At 52.6% G+C, this 18,411-nt stretch overlaps 1 protein-coding gene across 10 annotated transcripts in view; it reads right to left on the bottom strand.

The window, feature by feature from the left end:
- The window catches only part of CEP164 (centrosomal protein 164), a 71,855-nt gene that overhangs the window by 19,559 nt on the left and 33,885 nt on the right, over window positions 1-18,411 (bottom strand). For 3 of the 10 annotated variants that reach the window (XM_088842951.1, XM_088842953.1, XM_055423087.2), the window contains 7 exons: window positions 10,981-11,349; window positions 9,985-10,065; window positions 7,792-7,875; window positions 4,452-4,523; window positions 3,514-3,599; window positions 2,326-2,493; window positions 1,478-1,615 (listed from right to left, as the gene is read on the bottom strand). In XM_088842951.1, the coding sequence (XP_088699077.1) occupies window positions 1,478-1,615; window positions 2,326-2,493; window positions 3,514-3,599; window positions 4,452-4,523; window positions 7,792-7,875; window positions 9,985-10,065; window positions 10,981-11,349 (998 nt within the window). The remainder of the gene's footprint in view (window positions 1-1,477; window positions 1,616-2,325; window positions 2,494-3,513; window positions 3,600-4,451; window positions 4,524-7,791; window positions 7,876-9,984; window positions 10,066-10,980; window positions 11,350-18,411) is intronic. The other 7 variants (XM_088842955.1, XM_055423088.2, XM_088842952.1 and 4 more) reach the window with 4 other exon arrangements.

The following is an 18,411-nucleotide window of genomic DNA, read 5'->3' as shown; positions in this document are numbered from 1 at the left end:
GAGGAGGACTTGTCAGCCCGGGCGGCCGGGCGGAGCCTCACTGCCCAACTTCTCTCCCAGAAGTCCTGGGAAAACGCCCTCTGACCTCTGCCCAGAGCATCCTGTTTCTGAAGCCCGCTCACCTCCTGTCCTCATCATAAGCATCCTGATCTGGCTGTCCACAGCCACCAAGGAGATCAGGGAAAGCCACGTCATTCCTCAGGGGCAGCGCTGTCACTGGGCTGGACCACCACCTGAAAAGGGGGCCAGCCCTTCCCTGCATCACTCCTTCAGCACTACAGAGCGCCACAGGAGAACGTGTGTTCCTGGGTCCCACCAGCCCTTGGCGACACTTACTGTGAGTAACCAGTGCGTGAACCTGTCTGCTCAACAATCAGCCCCAATCCTGAGGACTCTTAATCCTTCTGTACTGCTCAGCTCACAGGCAGGAACAACTATATCACCCTGAAACCCTGACACCACGCAGGGAAAAGACAGTGGCTGCAGACCAAGAGACAGAAGTCAAAGGCTCCAGAGACTAGAATCTAGATCTAATTCTTCAATCAACTAGCAATGTGACCTTGGGCAAATCCCTTCACCCTTCTGAACCTCAGTTTCCTCATCTGTAAAAGAGGCAAGAGAGGGGGAGAAGAGCTAAAAGGTTTCTAAGTTTTAGAAGTGGAACAAAGTAGGTGAGCTGTGAACCCATGCGCAAAAGAGCTACATTGTGTACTGGATAATTCCATTCACGTGAAGTTGGGGAACAGGAAAAATGAATCTATGTGACAAGCCGGAAGAGTGGTGACCAGGGGCAGGTGGACTAAGAGGAAAGAAGCCCAAGGAAGCTTACAGGAGGGACGGAAATGCTCTAAAACATCTGGGAGGTTGTGATACGGTGTGTGAAAAGTGTTAGTCACTCAGTCATGTCCGACTCTTTGCAACCCATGAACTGCAGCCCACCAGGCTCCTCTGTCCACGGAATTCTACAGGCAAGGATACTGGAGTGGGTAGCCGTTCCCTTCCCCAGGGGATCTGCCTGACCCAGGGGTCGAGCCCAGGTTTCCTGCATAGTAGGCAGATTCTTCACTGTCTTGAGCCACCAGGGAAGCCTGTGATATGGTGCATACGTATATAAACATTCACTGACTTGTACAACTCACGTGTACATACAACCAGGTACATAAATACCTCAATAATTTTTTAAAGGAAAACAATGCTTGATAGAGCGGAAAACGTGGTTGACCAGGTTTCTTCTAAGGGCCCAGAAGGTACTCTGCCCCCTTGCTTCCAGCCTCATACCCTAGGTGCTGGCGAGGGGAGCCCTGGGAGCTGCTTAGGGGTCAAGGCTGCACACAGAACCAAGGGTACGCTCCCTTTCCCCCCACTTCACTCCTTGAGCCAGGGCCAGAGAACCCTCTCCCCACCACCCAAGACGGGATGGGCACTAAAGCAATCCACACAATGGAGGGCAGGGACAGACATGGAAACTAGCCCTTACACCTCTGGAGAGCCTGGCGGGGTGGGGCTGACGGCCACCTTCTCCTCGGGCTCTTCCTGCCCAGGGCCTGGCCCCTCGGCCTGGGGACACCGTTCCTCGCCCCTCTCGTGGGCAGCAGGTGGGCTTGGGAGCGCCTCCCTTGACAGCAACAAGGAAGGAACTGCGTTAAAGCCAGAGGAAGGTGAGAGGCTCCAGGTGTACCCCGCTTGGGGCCAAAGGGCTCTGATGGGGACAAGGGAGGAGGCAGCCCCAGCAACACGTGCCGTCTCAGGCCTTGGGTCTCAGCTCTGCTCCCCACCTCCCCATACAGCAGGGGCTCTGTGGCTGCTGCTGCTCTGCCTCCCCTGTGACTCATTTCAGCTGGGTGAGCTCTAAGGCCAGCATCTTTCTCTTCCTGGGGAAAGCCCGGGGCACTGCACCTCCCTGACCTAGGGCCCAGCACTAGCAGGGCTCCCTCCACCCCCAGGGCTTGCTGAATGACTAGCAGTGGGATGATCATGGGGAAGAAGGGGGCTAGCCCGTGGGGACCAGGAGACATGGCCACCCCCTCCGACAGGAACGGCCCAGCCCGGGTGACAGCAGACTCTGCCCTAGCCCCTGGCAGGGGGCAGATGGGTCAGAAGAGACACTTCCTTGTGCCAGAGTTTCTAAGCTCCCCTAACCAGCCTGTGCATCCTGATTGCAGCTGCAGACTAGGAAGAGGCAGATTTCCTCCCTCCTCAGTTCATATGAAGCACTAACCAGAAACCTCCATTGCTGCTGCTTAGGCTGCAAACCCGACCCCTGCTCTCCCCACCTCTCCAGACCCACTGCCCCCCAACCCTGGGAGGCTTCCAGACAGCCCTTACCTCTGCAGGGAAACAGAGGGTGGTGGGCTGCCCAGAGAGCCCTCCTCAGGCTCCGCTGCCTCCTTCCGCTCAGGCTGCCCCTCTGGGGCCTGCGGAGGCCCTTCGTTGGTGGCCTGGCTGTGAAGGAGACTCTGGAGCCGCTTCCCATGCAGAAGAGGGGGAGATAACCTGAGCAGAGAGCAGAGTCAGAGCCTCCGCTCAGACGGCAGCAGGAGAACCGCAGAGGGGAGCACGTGGACCCAGGTCCATGCCTCCTCCGGGCTGGACCCCAGTCCTGGCCCCGCCTCCAAGGAGGGCAACATGGCCAGAAAAGCAGGACGGAGAAGCTCCCTACTGAGCTGAGCTCGCCCTCTGCCTGGACTGGACTCAGCCCTCCCAGGTCCATGGGCTGCATTTGCGTGGCCCAGGAGTGACATCTGGGCACACTCACAGGTATATCTATCCCCACCATCTCTGGGGTCTGGGAGTGGGGGGAGTGATAGAAGAACTGAGTAGAAAGAGGGAGAAAAATAGAAATGGTCACTCTACAGAAAACGCATGAAGCTGTAACTTTGAGGAAGTAAAAATGCTGATAGCTTTGAAAGGTTCAAAAAGTAGAATGACCACCCTCTTCCCCTGCCAGGGTGGAAACCCTTCTCTTTCGTGGGCCCAGGCCTGAGAAGCTAGAAGCCCGTCTCTCAATCTCACAAACACACACACACAGACACAGATACAGACACACAGACACACACACACACAGACAGAGACAGACACAGACACACACACACACACACACCCCTGCAGCCATCTGTGATGTGGCTAGGCCTGGCTCAGAGCTCTGAGCTGCAGCACCAATCCTCTAGCATGGTCCCCCAGACTTCTGGCAGACTGACTATCCAGCCCTGACCCAGGACCAAGGACACACGAGGCTGCATCCAGTTGGGTGAAGAGGACAGAGTCCTGGCCCCGCAACAGTGCTGTGGGCACAAAGTCCCAACAAACGCTGCGGCAGTACCTCCCACCTCTGTCTTGGTTTGCGTGTGCACATCTGCACGCATACACACACACAGACTCTGCACGGCCATCCAGTCAGTTCATCACCTGCCTTCAGACAGGAGCACACTGAGACACGCAGACCAAAGGCAGGGATTCTGGCCCCAAGTCCACGCCATCCCAAAGTTCTCAAGGGCCGCCTCCCATGCACAGTACCTCTCTGAGCCTCTGGATTGCTTGCTCTGCAGCTCCTCTTGGCTGGACTGGCTGGCATCCTTGTCTTCTCTTCCCAACCTGCGGGCCTGCAGACAAGTAGCAGTGGAAAGTGTACATTGGGGTGGGGGGGTCTGTATTGGGTCCTTTAATCCTCTAACTGACGCCCATGCCAGGAGAGGGCACTGAGAGGCGGCTCTCGGTGAGGGAGAACCACTTGGGATGCAGAAGAGAAGGCCTGTCTACTGTACAATGAAGCCCCTGCAGCTCTGGCTAAGCCCCCAGGCTCACAGCTGCTCCCAGAGCCAGCCTTGCTGCCCTGGGGAGGATGAGTCAGACCACACGGCCACTGCAGGCAGAGTCAGAAGCCACAGGCTGAAGGAGAACACACAAGGAAAAGAAAACCCTGCCTCCTGCAGGTGGAGACATTCACTGCCAGCTGCAGAGAAAGCAGAGACGTCCATGAATACCCCAAATCCACGGGCCCCCGACCGCGAGAGCCACTAATCATCGGGAACGCTGAAATTCAGTGAGCAGGACTGGGGACGGCAGACAAAGTACATCAAAGAGGAAGGATCCTGGAGAGATGGAGACATGGTGAAATGAGAGACAGCTGTACTCCAGCTGAGAAGGGCACTGTGAGGGCAAACTGAAGGGAGGAAGGCGGAGCGCTCCTCTGCACCATTCTGAGATCCCCCGACACCCAGGTGCCATCACTAGACAATGGTGCCCCTTCCTCATCAGGAAGTATACCTGCCGGACAGTGCAAAGAAGAAACGAAGAGTCAGCCCCAAACCTCATTTTAAAGTTCGGGTGTCTGGGCAAGGTTAGCAAGCTGGTGAAAAGGACTATTCTTAATACATTCACCAATTTTCTGCAGGGGTAAGGTTTCAGGGGTAGAGCAGTGCTGTCAGCCTGGACTTAACCCTTAGTTCCAGCACCTCCTCCACTGCAAAATGCGATCGCAGGGCTTCCCTTGGGTTTCCCCGGTGGCTCCATGGTAAAGAATTCGCCTGCAATGGAGGAAACGCAAGAGACATGGGTTCGATCCCCAGGTCAAGTGGCTCAGTGGTAAAGAATTCGTCTGCCAGTGCAGGAGACACAGGTTCCATCCCTGAACCGGGAAGATCCCACACACCCAGAGTAACTAAGCCTGTGTGCCACAACTATTGAGACTGTGCTCTAGGGCCCAGGAGCCGCAACTACTAAAGCCCCCGCGCCCGAGAGCCCATGCTACATGCAACAAGTCACTGCAATGAGAAGCCCACACGCTGCAGTTAGAGAGGGGCCCCTCTCGCCACGAGAGAAAAGCCCACACAGCAATGAAGACCCAGCACAGCCAAAGAGAAATAAATTATTTTTTTAAAAATGAGATAGTGAACCACAGTATACAGGGTTTCTAGTGGGGATTAAATGAGATCATGTACATAAAACCCAACTCCAGCCCAAAAAAGGCACGCCACAAACACAGCTCTCCTCACACTCCTCCTCCTCTCCCCCAGCCTGGGGGTTAAAAAAACAAAACAAAAGAAACCCAGCTTCGCCAGTGCCAGTCCCCATCCTAGGACCTGCACTCCTTCTGTCACACTCACAGGGGCCCCGTCTGTTCTGGGACACGAGGGTTAACAGGAGAGGTGGGGCTGGAGACAGCCCACTCCATCTTCCCCAGCAGGGTTCCGGCCGGGCTGGCACACCTCCGTGTCCCCAGCCCCGTGCCCGCAGCCCCCCACGCCTCTCCACTGGCAGCCTGAGCCCCGGCAGCTGTGGCCGACTCTGCCATCTGGATGGGTGAGGAAGGGCAGGGTCTGAACTAAAAGCCAACTCCCCCAAATTACATTAAAAATAGAAACGTTGCCTGGGAGTGCCTCCCGGTGCCCGCAGCAGAAGGGCTCCCTGCCAGCGCTGCCATTCCTGATCGCATCAGCCAGGCAGAGCCCACAGGCAATGGCGGGGCGGGCGTCCTTCTCCCGCCCTGCCTCCTCCCCTTCCAGGGCTCAACTTGCAACTTGTCTTCCCTACAGATCACACCAGCTCAGCAGAGAGCGTCCCCTCCCACAAAGTGCAGTGATCGTAATAAATATTGAGGGGCTGAGCCCTGAATCAGAAAGGATGAGCTGCAGACAATGTCTGTTCCCTTCTTGATTCACCTTTCTGCTAGAAACTCAACCAGCTCTGAGCCAGAGAAAAGGGGACACCTTGGGCAAGTACCCACACAGAGGCCCTTTGAGCCGAGTTTTACTTGCTCCCTAGAACTTTCTGCCCCAGAAAGGGAGTCAAAGGAACCAGACGAGGCCATCAGGCACGTCAGCACTCTTCAGAACGAGGAGACACATACCTGTTCTAAGCCTCTGGCCTAAGACTGCTCAAGACACCCCTTCCCTAACCTAAACTCAGTTCTGGGGTTTTGTTTTTGTTCACGATTCAGTCTTCACTTAAGTAAATCACAGGGACTTCCCTGGTGGTCCACTCTTTTTAAAAGCTCCCCAAGGGCTTCCCTTGTGGCTCGGCTGGTGAAGAATCTACCTGCAATGTGGGAGACCTAGGTTCGATCCCTGGGTTGGGAAGATCCCCTGGAGAAGGGAAAGGCTACCCACTCTAGTATTCTGGCCTGGAGAATTCCAGGGTCCATGGGGTCACAAAGAGTCGGACACGACTGAGCGACTTTCACTTTCTTTCACTTAAGGATTCTAATATTGGCCAGGTTTGGGAGTCAGAGCAATGGAAAATCACCTTGCCTGGCCAACTCGGTGACTTTCCCACTTACCTACTGCCAAAGGTACCTCACCAATCACCTGCTCCAAACCCTTCCTAACGAACACCACCTGGCCTTGTCTGTGCCTTTACAGACCTCCAGTGATGCAAATGGTGGGCAGGCAGTGAGGGGGAGAGATCCAGTGTCCAGCAGGGACCCGGTGGCTAAGCAGTGGCCCAGAAGGCTTATCAGCCAGAGCTGAGAGGAACATGTCAGGCTCCAATCAACCGGACTCACAACTCTACCCTGACTCAGGACTGGCTTCATTAAGGGCTCCCAGGCTTGATTCCCATTAAATACCTTGCTTGTTTCACCCAAACCAAATACCCCCTCAAACCTGCAGAGACCACATGTCAGAACCTCTCTCCTCTGAATAATCCCACAAAGGAGGCAAAAATGATGTTGGCATTTATGTTTTACAGATTTTTTTTTTAAGGATGGCCATTCCAGCCAGTCTAAAGTGATACCTCATTGTAGTTTTGATTTGCATTTCTCTAATAACTAATGATCCTGAGTACTTTTTCATGTATTTGTTGACCATCTGTCTGTCTGCTTTGAATAAATGTCTGTTTAGGTCTTCTGTCCATTTTTGGATTGGGTTGTTTGATTTTTTGGTTATTGAGCTACACGAGCTGTTTGTATATTTTAGAGATTAATCTCTTGTCGGTTTTGTTTGCAAATATTTGCTAGTGTTTCACCATGATATTGGTGCTTGTTTTGAGGAAAAAAAATCATATTAATCATGTTAAATAAATGGCTTCCTTAATGCTATTATTTTTAGAAATATTAAATTTTTATCAAATACCTTTTGATCTCAAAGTGATCAGAAGGTTTTATCCTCTGATTCACAGATATCATGAAATATATTTAGAAGATTCATAATATTAAACCATCCTTCAATACTAAAAGAAAAAATTTAAAAATGACCTTGGCTTCAAGCTCCTTGCGGATAGGATCTGTGTCTGAGTCATCTTTGTCCCCTACTCTGGGTTCAACGACACCCATGCCTGCCCAGAGCGTATATCTGGCAGGGCAGACAGAGAACCAGAAAACAAAAGCAGCAGCACTAAGGGAAGCAGAGGGAAGAACCGATTCATCCTGCATGGAGGAGGTGACGTCAGAGGTGGGCCTCCAAGACCAAGAAAGAGCTCTTGGGGCACAAGGGGAGGCCGGCAGGCAGGGTGGTGGGCACAGCCAGGGCAAGGCAGGGGGGCTGAGGATGTGGCTGCAGAGGTTGAATGGGTCAGGTGAGGAAGTGCCCTGAAATCCACAAGCTGCACAGTGCTTTTTTGCACAGGTGCAAATGAAGAGATGAAGAGACAAAACAGGGAGTGGGGGGCAGGGAACACCCTTAAGCCACAGCAGCAACAGAGCACGAACGCCAGAAGCCCCATCGCAGGCACAGTCAGGGCCCTGCCGTGATGCATCAGAAGGGAGAGAACTCCCAGAAATGCACCTGGGGATGGGCAGGCCTCAGCTCTTGATTATCCCCCCAAATGAGGCCCCAGCCCAGCCCCAGAGAGACTCACCTCCCATTGGGCTCCATCCAGGATGGAGGAGGGCACGTTCACATCCAGGAGGCGCTCTGAGATCTGGCTGTGGAAACCGAAGTCCTGGAGATGGTGGAGACGGGGAGGTCAGCTCTCCCCCGATCATGGTCAGTACCCACCAGAGATCAGGGCCTCTCCTCCACCCCCACCTTCCAGAAAAACACCTACTACGTGCCAGACACTGTGCCAAGCATTCCAACACCTACTCACTAACCTCATCTTTAAAATAACACTGGGCTTCCCTGGTGGCTCAGACAGTAAAGAATCTGCCTACAATGCCGGGTTCGATCCCTGGGTCAGGAAGATCCCCTGGAGTAGAAAATCACAACCCACTCCAGCATTCTTGCCTGGAGAATCTTATGGACAGAGGAGCCTGGCAGGGCTACAACCCATGGAGTCACAAAGAGTAGGACATGACGGAGCAACTAACACTCGCTTTTCTTCAAAATAACTCTGCAACTAGATGGAAAGGTATGTGGTAAAGCAACTATGGTATACTGCTCACTGCAGACTCTAGGGGGTGAGTATGTAGGTATTCGCTATAAAATTCTTTTAATTTTTCCATATAGTTGAAATTTTTCATAATCAAATTACAGAGGAAGAAAGTAACCCTATGAGACTGTCCTCTGATTTTTATCTCACAGAGTAGGAAGCCGTTTGAGAGTCCATGTAACTTGCCCAAGGTCACGCATCTGTTAAGCAGCAAGGCTGGGGGTCAGATGTGTCCTGGGCCAACTCCAGAGCCCAAGCTCTTTGCCTGACATGTGCTACAAAGCATGTCACTTTCCAGCTGTCTGTCCTTCCTGGTGCCCAACAGGAGGCCTAACTGCCCAGAAGATCTGTGGGCAGGTATGAAACAGGGCTCACCAGGCTCCTCCCAGAGGGTTCTTTCCCCTTCCCATACAGGTGCCCCTCTGGACAATGGGGATGAGTCAGCACCACTTTCTCCACCGGCTTCTCTCTGGGACGGGCAGCATGTGCCACGCAGGTGCCAGCTCCCTGCTGCCCTCTGGCTTTCGCAGAGCCAGGACCCCTCCCCCTCCGAACCCAGGAGCCCCACTGGGCTAGGTGATGGATTGCTACCCGACAGCATGCTAACGGGGACAGTTCTGTCATCAGCCCTGATGAATGGCGGAACACCCAGCCAAGGTCTGGTCCTGCTGGCCGTGGCTTCCTCCACCCACTCCCGTAAAGAAGAAAAATGCTGACGGACACACTTCTCCACAGGGCGACTCCCTGAGAAGGGCCAGGGCCCTTGCTTCAGAGAGCTCTGTGGCACAGTGACTCCTCATGATGGTTTCTGCCAACAGTGACTTTGCCTCCCCGTCCTGGCTTGTGGGTTTTCTTTGTGGGTGACATTTTCCTTTCGGCGTGAGTTCACTCCACTCGATGCAGCTGCCATCTGGCTCCTTAAGCTCACGGCTCAGCAAGGGGCTTGCGCACACACAGCCTCCTAATTCCTCTGCACCCCTCGTATCGCTACTGCTCGTCCCTGACCCGCTCCCACTAATCCCTTCCCTTTGATCTGCCTCCTCCAAACAGATGGAGCATGGTTTCTGGAAGAAACGCTCTGCCAAAAAGCACCCCAGACTACTCCCCTTAGATACAAACCCGGCAAGTGAAGCCAGGATTTGGGAGGCTCAGTGGAAGGTGGAAGGGCTGCAACAAAGACACCATGGACGCTGGCATTCCAGAGCAGTCTTCACTTTGGAAATGACCACACCACAACACACTTCTTAGTCAGAGCCTGAGGACTGGTCCTTCCTTGCCACAGTTCAGTGATCCCATACACACACACACACAGTCTCTAATCTCCTACACTCTTACAATGCTCTTGTTAAGAGCCCAGAGGCCATGATCTCATATGATCTCATGCAGTTCATGCAGCAGTAATAGTAATAACAGCTATGCTTATTTAATATTCATATGCTAATCATGCGTATACACTTTATCCCACTTTCTTCTCACAACAAACCTAAAAAGTAGGCAGTGTTATCCTTGGTAGTGCGAGCTGAGGAAACGGAGTTAGACAAGACCCAAGTTTGAGTCCTAACTTCCCCACTTACAAGCTGTGAGATGCTCGGCAAATTATTTAACCACAGTGACTCGCATATCCATGTTCTTTATCACTACTCTGCTGCCCACCGCCCACCATCTCGGACTCAGACTCACCAAGCCAAAGAAGGACTTGGGGTCAGAGGCAGCGGAGTCTGCGAGCTGTAGCTGCTTCACGTGTTCACTGATCTCCGACTCCTGGGGAGACAGACACAGAGAAGTCACTGTAGCAGAAGACAGAGGGTCATTATCAGCCTCCACGGCACCCATACAGGGCTGAACCCAAACCGAAATCCACCTCCTCTGGAAAACCTGAAAGAGGCCTGTGGACCCTCCCATTCGCAGTCCCCAGCCCACTCAGGCTGGGCAGCCCAGTACAGGCGACATTCTACAAGTGGAGGGACAGCCAAGTGAAGCAGAGTGGGAGGTGGTTAGAAAGTCGGCGGTGGAGAAGTTTGATGCTCTTCTAGAAAAACGTAACGAGAGCATCTTTTCCAGAAAGCAGTGAAAAGCTCTTTAATGAATTCCCTCACCAGCCCCCTGGAGGAGGAGCAGGACTGAGGGTTGGAAAATGAAGACACCAAATGCTCTTGCCCCGGCTCCTATCATCTGTCCATCTGGGTCACTGGCCTCATCTTGCCAAGCAAGACTTCCTGTAACCTGACTGACCAGTGCTGGGGCAGGACACTCCCAAATGTGCCCCCCGCCACCTCCCCCAATGCCTCCTCTCTTTATAGGAACATAAGATGCAACCAGGAATAACCCAAAACTGATGTCAAGAAGTAGGAGGGGGAGGTGGGAAATGGTGAGAGGAAGTAAGTGGGAACCCAGAAGAGCATGAATATCCCAGGAGGGTGCCCATGGAAAAGCAAATGTCTGCTCTGAATTTCTAGTGCCAGCAGGTATGGAGTTTCATTCAGGATGTTACTGCCTGCTGGGTCTGGGCATATTTGTCACAATTAAGGGTTCTGGCTGATGTTGACAGCCCATTGCAGGGTCTGCAAATGAAGTTTCTGACTCAGTAATAAAGATGAAAGGAGAGAAACGTGCTCCGGACTCAAGAGAGCAGAGAGGGCTGGCGCCAGCAACTGCGCACGGGACCAAGTGACTTACTTCACTCGCCTCTGATCTGCTCTCTTCTAGGACAGAGGCCTCCTCCTTTGGCTCCTCGGCCGCCTCTTCCTTCCTGGAACCCTCCTCTCCTGCGTCCATCGGGTCCTCTGGTGCCTCTTTTTTAGTGGTGTTGGCAGGTTGATCACCTCCAGGGTCCGCCACGCTTCTGGACGTCCCAGGATCATTCTTCTCATTCTTTCCTTTTTCTGGGAGCCAACTTGCCTCTCTTCGCTGTCGCTCTTTGCTGTCAGCACTGCTCAGGCTGCTGTCTGCACCTTGGCTGAAGGGCTTGCCAGAAGTAAGGGGGCCGGCAGCATCGGAATCAAGAGAAACGTCCTTCTCCTCTGGCTGGCTTGCTCTTGGAGACTCCTAGGGAGCAGCCAACCACGTCAGAAGGGAAGACGTCAGGAATTAATGCAAGGAGTTTGGAGCCTTGATATGATAGAACTGCCATTGTTCTTTGATACCTGCAGTTCTGAAACCAATGGTTATCCCATACCTCAAAAGCTTTTCAAAACAGACTCTTGGCTCCAGCCCAGATCCACAGACTCTGCACTTCCATGTTGACCTGGATACACCCAACCTGACGCCCCTCCACTGAAGGGTTTGGAATCCAGTGCCCTGCACAGTGCCCGACTCTGTGACCACCCATCACATCCTCAAGTAATAAATCTGTCTCATTCTAGTCCCACTGGCCAAACCGTAAGATTGCAGGCTCAGAAGTCAATATTTGTTTCTGATAATGATGACAGAGAACCGCATAAGAAAAAAGTCCAGAGCTTCTGTTTTTCCTTTTTAAAAGGCAGCAGGGAAGAAATATCAAGAGGGTGCCCCTTCTCAATAGCAATGAGGGTAGCTCTCTCCCTAAAGCACCCCCCCACCCCACCCCCTGCCACCAGGAGGCTACACAAGCAGCCCGGGAGCCAGGCTCCTCTGTCGGAGGACTGTCCAGTGAGTCCTCTGGGCACGAGGTGCCAGGTGGGGTGAGGTGTGTAGGAAACTGACGGGGGGAAATGCCCATAGAGGACACGGAAGGTGGGGAGAGGCCTGGGAACAGAGGTCTGAGATCAGTGGCGGGAGGGAGGGAAGGAGGGTGCCCGAGGAGGAGAGCCTCGGGCCACAGCCCAGGTCTGAGAGGGCCTCCAGCCCCGTGGAGAGTCCCGCAATCATCAGGAAGAAATGGCCCTGCTCTGGGGCCTGCTGCATCACCACTGGCTCCTTCAACAAGCTGAGCCTTGGCACAAGCCGGGGCAGATCAAAGGTCCAGGACCTGCAGCCTGTCAATCCACCAAGGTCCCCTCTGCGGGGTCTCTTCAAAGGAGACGGGAGCAGCGCCCCTCGACAGCTGCCCACCCTGCTTCTCACTCACAAAGCCCATGGGAAAGACCTAGAGAAGAGACCTAGGAAAACATCAGAGCTGCCACACGAAGAAAAGGAACCCCTGCCCTTGGAAACACAGCCAGCGATCTCTCCTGGGCTCAGGCAGAGAAGACCTCCTCCCAGAAAACATCTGTCCTGACACTTGGGCCATCAGTGTGAACAGCTTGTGGGCAGGGACTTTTGAGACCTCCTGACCCCCGACTCTGGAGACTCCAACAAGAAGCCCAATGACCAGAGTCCAGAGGGCCAAGCAGAAGCCCCAAATCCAGCATTCATCCATGCCGTCTGTCTGTTAAAGGATCCACTGAACCCAAAGTTGTGACCACCCAGCAGCTGACCAACAGGCCCACCCAAACTTTCCAAGGATGGTTAAGAGAGAGAAGAAGCACAGCACTTTCAGAGCCGAGCTTTGGAGACAGAACACCCAGGTTTCAGATCTTGGCTCCATGCTTCCAGGGACCTCACGCAAACTAAATTTTCTGTGCCTCAGTTTCTTCCCCTAAAATGAGGGGGAATCATAAGGCCTATCTCATAGGACTGTTGGGAAGATTAAATGAGTTAATGCTCATTCAGTGAGTAAAGAGCAGAGAACTGTACCTGGACACTGCAAGCACTCCATAAACGCTAACTCATTTTTTTGTGTGCTTATTTGGCTGTATCATTCTTAATTGTGGCACGTAGGATCTTTGATCTTCATTGCGGCATGCAAGATTTTTTTCAATGTTTTTTAATTGCAGCATGTGAACTCGTAGTTGTGGCAAGTGAGATTTAAATTCCCTGACCAGGGATGGAACCCAGGCCCCCTGCATTGGGAGCATGTGGAGTCTTAGCCACTAGACCACCAGGGAGCTCCTGATAACTCATGTTTTATGATAAGACCCACACGTTCCTTCACTGAGCACCTTCTCAACCCTGCCGTGGGGACCCAAATATGAAGACCGATCCTGCCCTCAAGGAATTCAGCTGGGTCTGCAGGAAAGTGAAACGTCCCCGGTGGTCCTGGCTATGAGCCTTGACTGCCAGAAGCAAAGGGCACAGGACACGGTGCTGATGCTGTCATCAGCCCCCAGCCTGTGCCCCAGGGAGGGAAGCAGAGGCCGAACAGAGAAGGGGTGGGCTTCCCGCAGGCCCTGGCAGCACCAAAGCACGGTGCCCTCCAATGCTACCCGTCCTCCAACTGCAGCATGGAGGAAATCCGCACAGTCAGCTCCTCCCTCCTCTTTGAGATGCATCTCCAGGGCAAGGCCAGGCCTCCTCACCTCGGTGTCCCCACAGAGGCCAGCTCTCAGCAGTGGCCAGCACGCAGTGACTGGTCGGGGGCTCACGGAGGATGTGGGTAAAGAAGATGTAGCACATGTATACAACAGACTCTTTATCACTCAGCCATAAAAAGGAATGAAACTGCACCATTTGCAGAGACGCGGATGGCCCCAGAGACTGTTACACAGGGTGAAGTCAGTCAGAAAGAGAAAAACAAATAGTGTATATTAACGCATACATGTAGAATCTAGAAAAAGGGTATAGGCAATCTTTGCAAAGCAGAAAGAGAGACAGACACAGAGAACAAAGTATGGATACCACACAGGGAGTGGGGATTGGGACTGACACATATACTCGATTGATACTATGTAAAAGCAGGGAACTAACGAGAGCCTACTGTACAGCACAGGGAACAGTGGCGTGCTGCACAGCACAGCTCAGTGCTCTGCGGTGACCTAAATGGGAGGCAAATCCAAAGGCAGGGAATCCACGTAAACACAGAGCTGATTCCCTTTGCCGTATGGCAGAAACGAACACAACATTGTAAAGCAACTATAATCCAACAAAAATTAATGAAAAATCTTACGGAGAAGAAGAATGTGGGGGTGTCTTGAGGGGAGTGAAAGGTATCTGACCCAGCAAGCAGGACCAATCCGCCCTGGCCATGCTCATCTCCTGATGAAACACGGGCAACAGACCTCTGATTGGAGGACAGAGAGGGTATCAGACCAAAAGTTCACATCTCCTCACATGGCTCACAGCCCTTCTCACCCAGCCCTGCCTGCTCCTCTGAGGTCATCTCCAGCCACACACATCCTGCCTGCAAACAAACATCACGCTATTTCTCCACTCTGCCCTGCATATCCTTAACAGACACACACAGAATCTACCCTGACAAGCTCCCACTGGTCCTGACAGCATCACCTCTTCCAGGAAGCCTTCCTGAGATCAGCCTGCCCCATCCTTTTGCACAACCACTACTGTATTATAACGGCTGACTTCCTTGCCTGTCACCCCCACAACATCAGCTCCCTAATATCCTCAGTGCCTTCTGGCACATACAAGATGCTCAGTCAGTGTTTGGGACTCAATTTTTAAAAATGATTAAGTGTGTCAACACAGAGAGAGGAGTTCCTACTCTGTAAAGTGGCATCTACTTTACAAAGCTATACAGAGATCAGATGACATTTTTCACGGTGGTTATGAGATGGAAAATGGCTAAACAGAAGTCAACTATGGATATTCAGGATGATGGAAAAACAAGTACGTTATCGAAAAATCAGAGGACACCAGATCCACATGGAGATTCCCATTCTTACACATGAGAGAACATGGCCAGACAGCAAGAATGTCAGGCCCAGGCTGTGCCACTCTCAAGCCTTCAAAAGAAGAGCATTCCATGACAGAGCTGAACCTATTCTATCTAAGTAGAAAAATATTAAAACATGGCTAACATTAAAGTAAATGAACTTGTATCCCCCGTGCCCATGTCAACTAACTGCAATGACAGGGCGGGCAGAGGGACATCTTGTGGGGGAAGACGGTAGAGGCAGAGGCATCTGTTGTGGATTATCCACAAATGGATGAACAGAAGCTGTCTGTCTGGAAAACCCAGCCGACTCCATGCTCCTCTCCGCCCCTGCTCCTCACCCCATATCGGGGCCCACGGCCTGAGGCCCCACCCAGGACGCACGCCCAGGCCCCTGCACGTGGCCCCCTGCACCGGCGTCCTATGGGGTACCCCCAGCAAGAACAGTGACACACCCCCAGCGCAGCTCTACTCCCAGCTCAACCAGGTTCACGCTCCTTCTGTCTCCTCCTGTCACAGCCCCTGGTCCTTGAGTGTCTCAAGGCATATTCCTGCTGTTTATTCCTAAAAGATCTTGCCATCTGCATGAAGGGGGGTGGGGGAGGGTGCAGGAGAATGCCTGTAAGAATCGGTTCATGAATATTGAACGTACCCCCCACCAAAAGCTCTGAGGTCTCCCACGCCGCAGTCCCCCTCCTGCGGCCCAGAGCACAAAGGCAGGGGCCCTACGATCTCAGGGGTGGGGAACTGGGGAGCTGAACACAACATCCTTGCACTGATCCCGTGCTGGGGAGACCCCCACCAAGCCAAATGTCAGTCTGGTTTCTTTCCCACATCTCATTCCCACCCAGTCCGTCTCAGCTCTTTGCACTGCTCCCCGGTGGTGTGGTTAGCGCTTTCCAATCACACTGACATCATCCTGTTATTTCTAAGCGCAGCTCCCTCCCTCCCCTTTGATCTGCTGATGGGCTTTTCACCAGCTCCACAAGGCCACCTGCTGCCTGCTCGCCTACCCTTCAGCCTTCCCTCTTTCACTCCCTTCCATTCTTAGTGTCTGTTCCAGGAACCTAGTGCTTCTGATTCTGTAATAGACTAGAAATGGGTTTAAGCTGAAGGCAGGAGAGGAGGGGGAAGGAGAGAGAGAGGCATTCTCGCCATCCTACTGCCCTCTCATGGAATCATGAGCAAAGTGACTGCTCACAGCGAGACAGGGTAGAGACAGGGTAGAACAAACCGTAGGATAAGCTCTACATCTCGGGCAGCCTGAGACGGCCGAGAGCTGGAAGAGGTAGGCAGCTCAGAGGACCCGAGGTCCATACTACTGCTGTTCAGGCACTAAGTCGTGTCCGACTCTCTGCAATCCCATGGAGCGTAGCCTGCCCAGCTCCTCTGTCCGTGGGATTCTCCAGGTAAGAATACCGGAATGGGTTGCCATTTTGTTCTCAAGGGGATCTTCCTGACCCAGGGATCAAACCTGGGTCTCCTGCACTGCAGGCAGATTCTTTACCATCTGAGCCCTACCAATAAACTGGGACAAAAGACATCTTAAAGGGTATGGCAATCAGAGACAGTTTTGTCTGTCCTGAAATTCCCGTTCATCCCCAACAGAAGCTTTACCCACCATGAAAAGCTCCAGTTCCTGCCTGAGGCTAGAACACAGGACTCCAACACTCCATGTGGCAAAAAGAACGAAATCTGCTGGGACGCTAGAGACAGAGGTGGGGAGTGTATGTAACACCTCCCATTCCAGACATTTTCCCCCCATCACACTGCGTTGACTATTTAAGAGGTTATAAAAAATGCGTTTAAAAACTCCCTCTCCTTCAAAGAAGCACATAAGATCAAAAGGGAAGCATCTGAAAATTCAGGACATGTCAAAGAAGAAAATCCCTTTTTTGCTGACATTTGTAATCAATTATAAAGTAAAAATTAACTCTTCCAAGTTATAGTACATTATGATTGGTCCACATGGGGATTTCCAATTCACCAGCTGAAGCAGGGACCAAGTATCTACTCTAGCCAGGACCTGGGAAAACCCAGGGAAGAAAGAAGCACAATGAGACCTGCCAGCATATCCTCCGGTCCCAGCGTGGCTTAATCACTCACTCACCTATTCATCCTCTCAAGAGAAAGTGAAAGTCACTCAGTTGTGTCCGACTCTTTGCAACCCCATGGACTTAGCCACAAGGCTCCTCTGTCCATGGAATTCTCCAAGTCAGAATACTGGAGTGGGTAGCCGTTTTCTTCTTCAGGGGATCTTCCTAACCCAGGGATCAAACGCAAGTCTCCTGCATTGCAGGTGCATTCTTTACCATCTGAGCCCCCAGGGAAGCCCCAGAACACTGGAGTGGGTAGCCGTTTTCTTCTTCAGGGGATCTTCCTAACCCAGGGATCAAACCCAAGTCTCCTGCATTGCAGGTGCATTCTTTACCATCTGAGCCCCCAGGGAAGCCCCAGAACACTGGAGTGGGTAGCCGTTTTCTTCTTCAGGGGATCTTCCTAACCCAGGGATCAAACCCAAGTCTCCTGCATTGCAGGTGCATTCTTTACCATCTGAGCCCCCAGGGAAGCCCCAGAACACTGGAGTGGGTAGCCGTTTTCTTCTTCAGGGGATCTTCCTAACCCAGGGATCAAACCCAAGTCTCCTGCATTGCAGGTGCATTCTTTACCATCTGAGCCCCCAGGGAAGCCCCAGAACACTGGAGTGGGTAGCCTATCCCTTCCCAAACCCGGAAGTGGATCTTCCCAACCCCGGAGTCGAACTGGGGTCCCCTTCACTGCAGCGGATTCTTCACCAGCTCAGCTACCAGGGAAGCCCTTCATCCTCTCAACTGCTCAGCAAAATACACCCATGCACTTCCTAAGTTCCACAACAAGCCAGGTGATGGACACACAGACCTGAACAGGCCAGAATCTTTACTCTCAAATTGCTCAGTCTCAGGGAGACTGCCCTTTCTCCAAAAGCCAGTGAGCCCTCCTGACCCCGTATTCCTACTCATGGTCATCCTTCCAGGCTCAGAACCTGAGCTACTGATTCCGTAACATCTTAATGGCAGATGAGAACAAATAAAGTTATCATTTCAAAAGCACCAAAGAGACAGAAGGCTATGGGTTTCATGCCAACAGACCATGCCCCATTTGAAAGGAAGAGTTTCAAAGTACACCGAAATTAGGTTGATGACACTCAGAAAAAAGTGTCACACGTGGCAGAAAGTGTCAAAGTCACAATCAAAGCATACATGACTGAGCAGAGCCAAAAACGGAGACAGTTTCTGAGGCAACAGAGACAGCTCAGGGACTCCCCAGGCGGCCCAGGGGTTAAGAATCCACCTTCCAATGCAAAGGATATGGGTTCGAACCATGGTTGGGGAACTAAGATCCCACATGTTGTGGGGCAACTATAAGCCTGCATGCCACAACTAGAGAAACCCCTGCACACTGCAACAAAGACCCAGCACAGCCAAAAGTAACTTTAAAATTTA

Source organism: Moschus berezovskii, chromosome 14 (assembly GCF_049115385.1).
Source record: "Moschus berezovskii isolate FMDL1 chromosome 14, NW_MosBer_1.0, whole genome shotgun sequence".
Lineage (NCBI taxonomy): Eukaryota > Metazoa > Chordata > Mammalia > Artiodactyla > Moschidae > Moschus > Moschus berezovskii.
The sequence above is the reverse complement of the archived record's forward strand: the minus strand, read 5'-3'. Positions and strand labels throughout refer to the sequence as shown.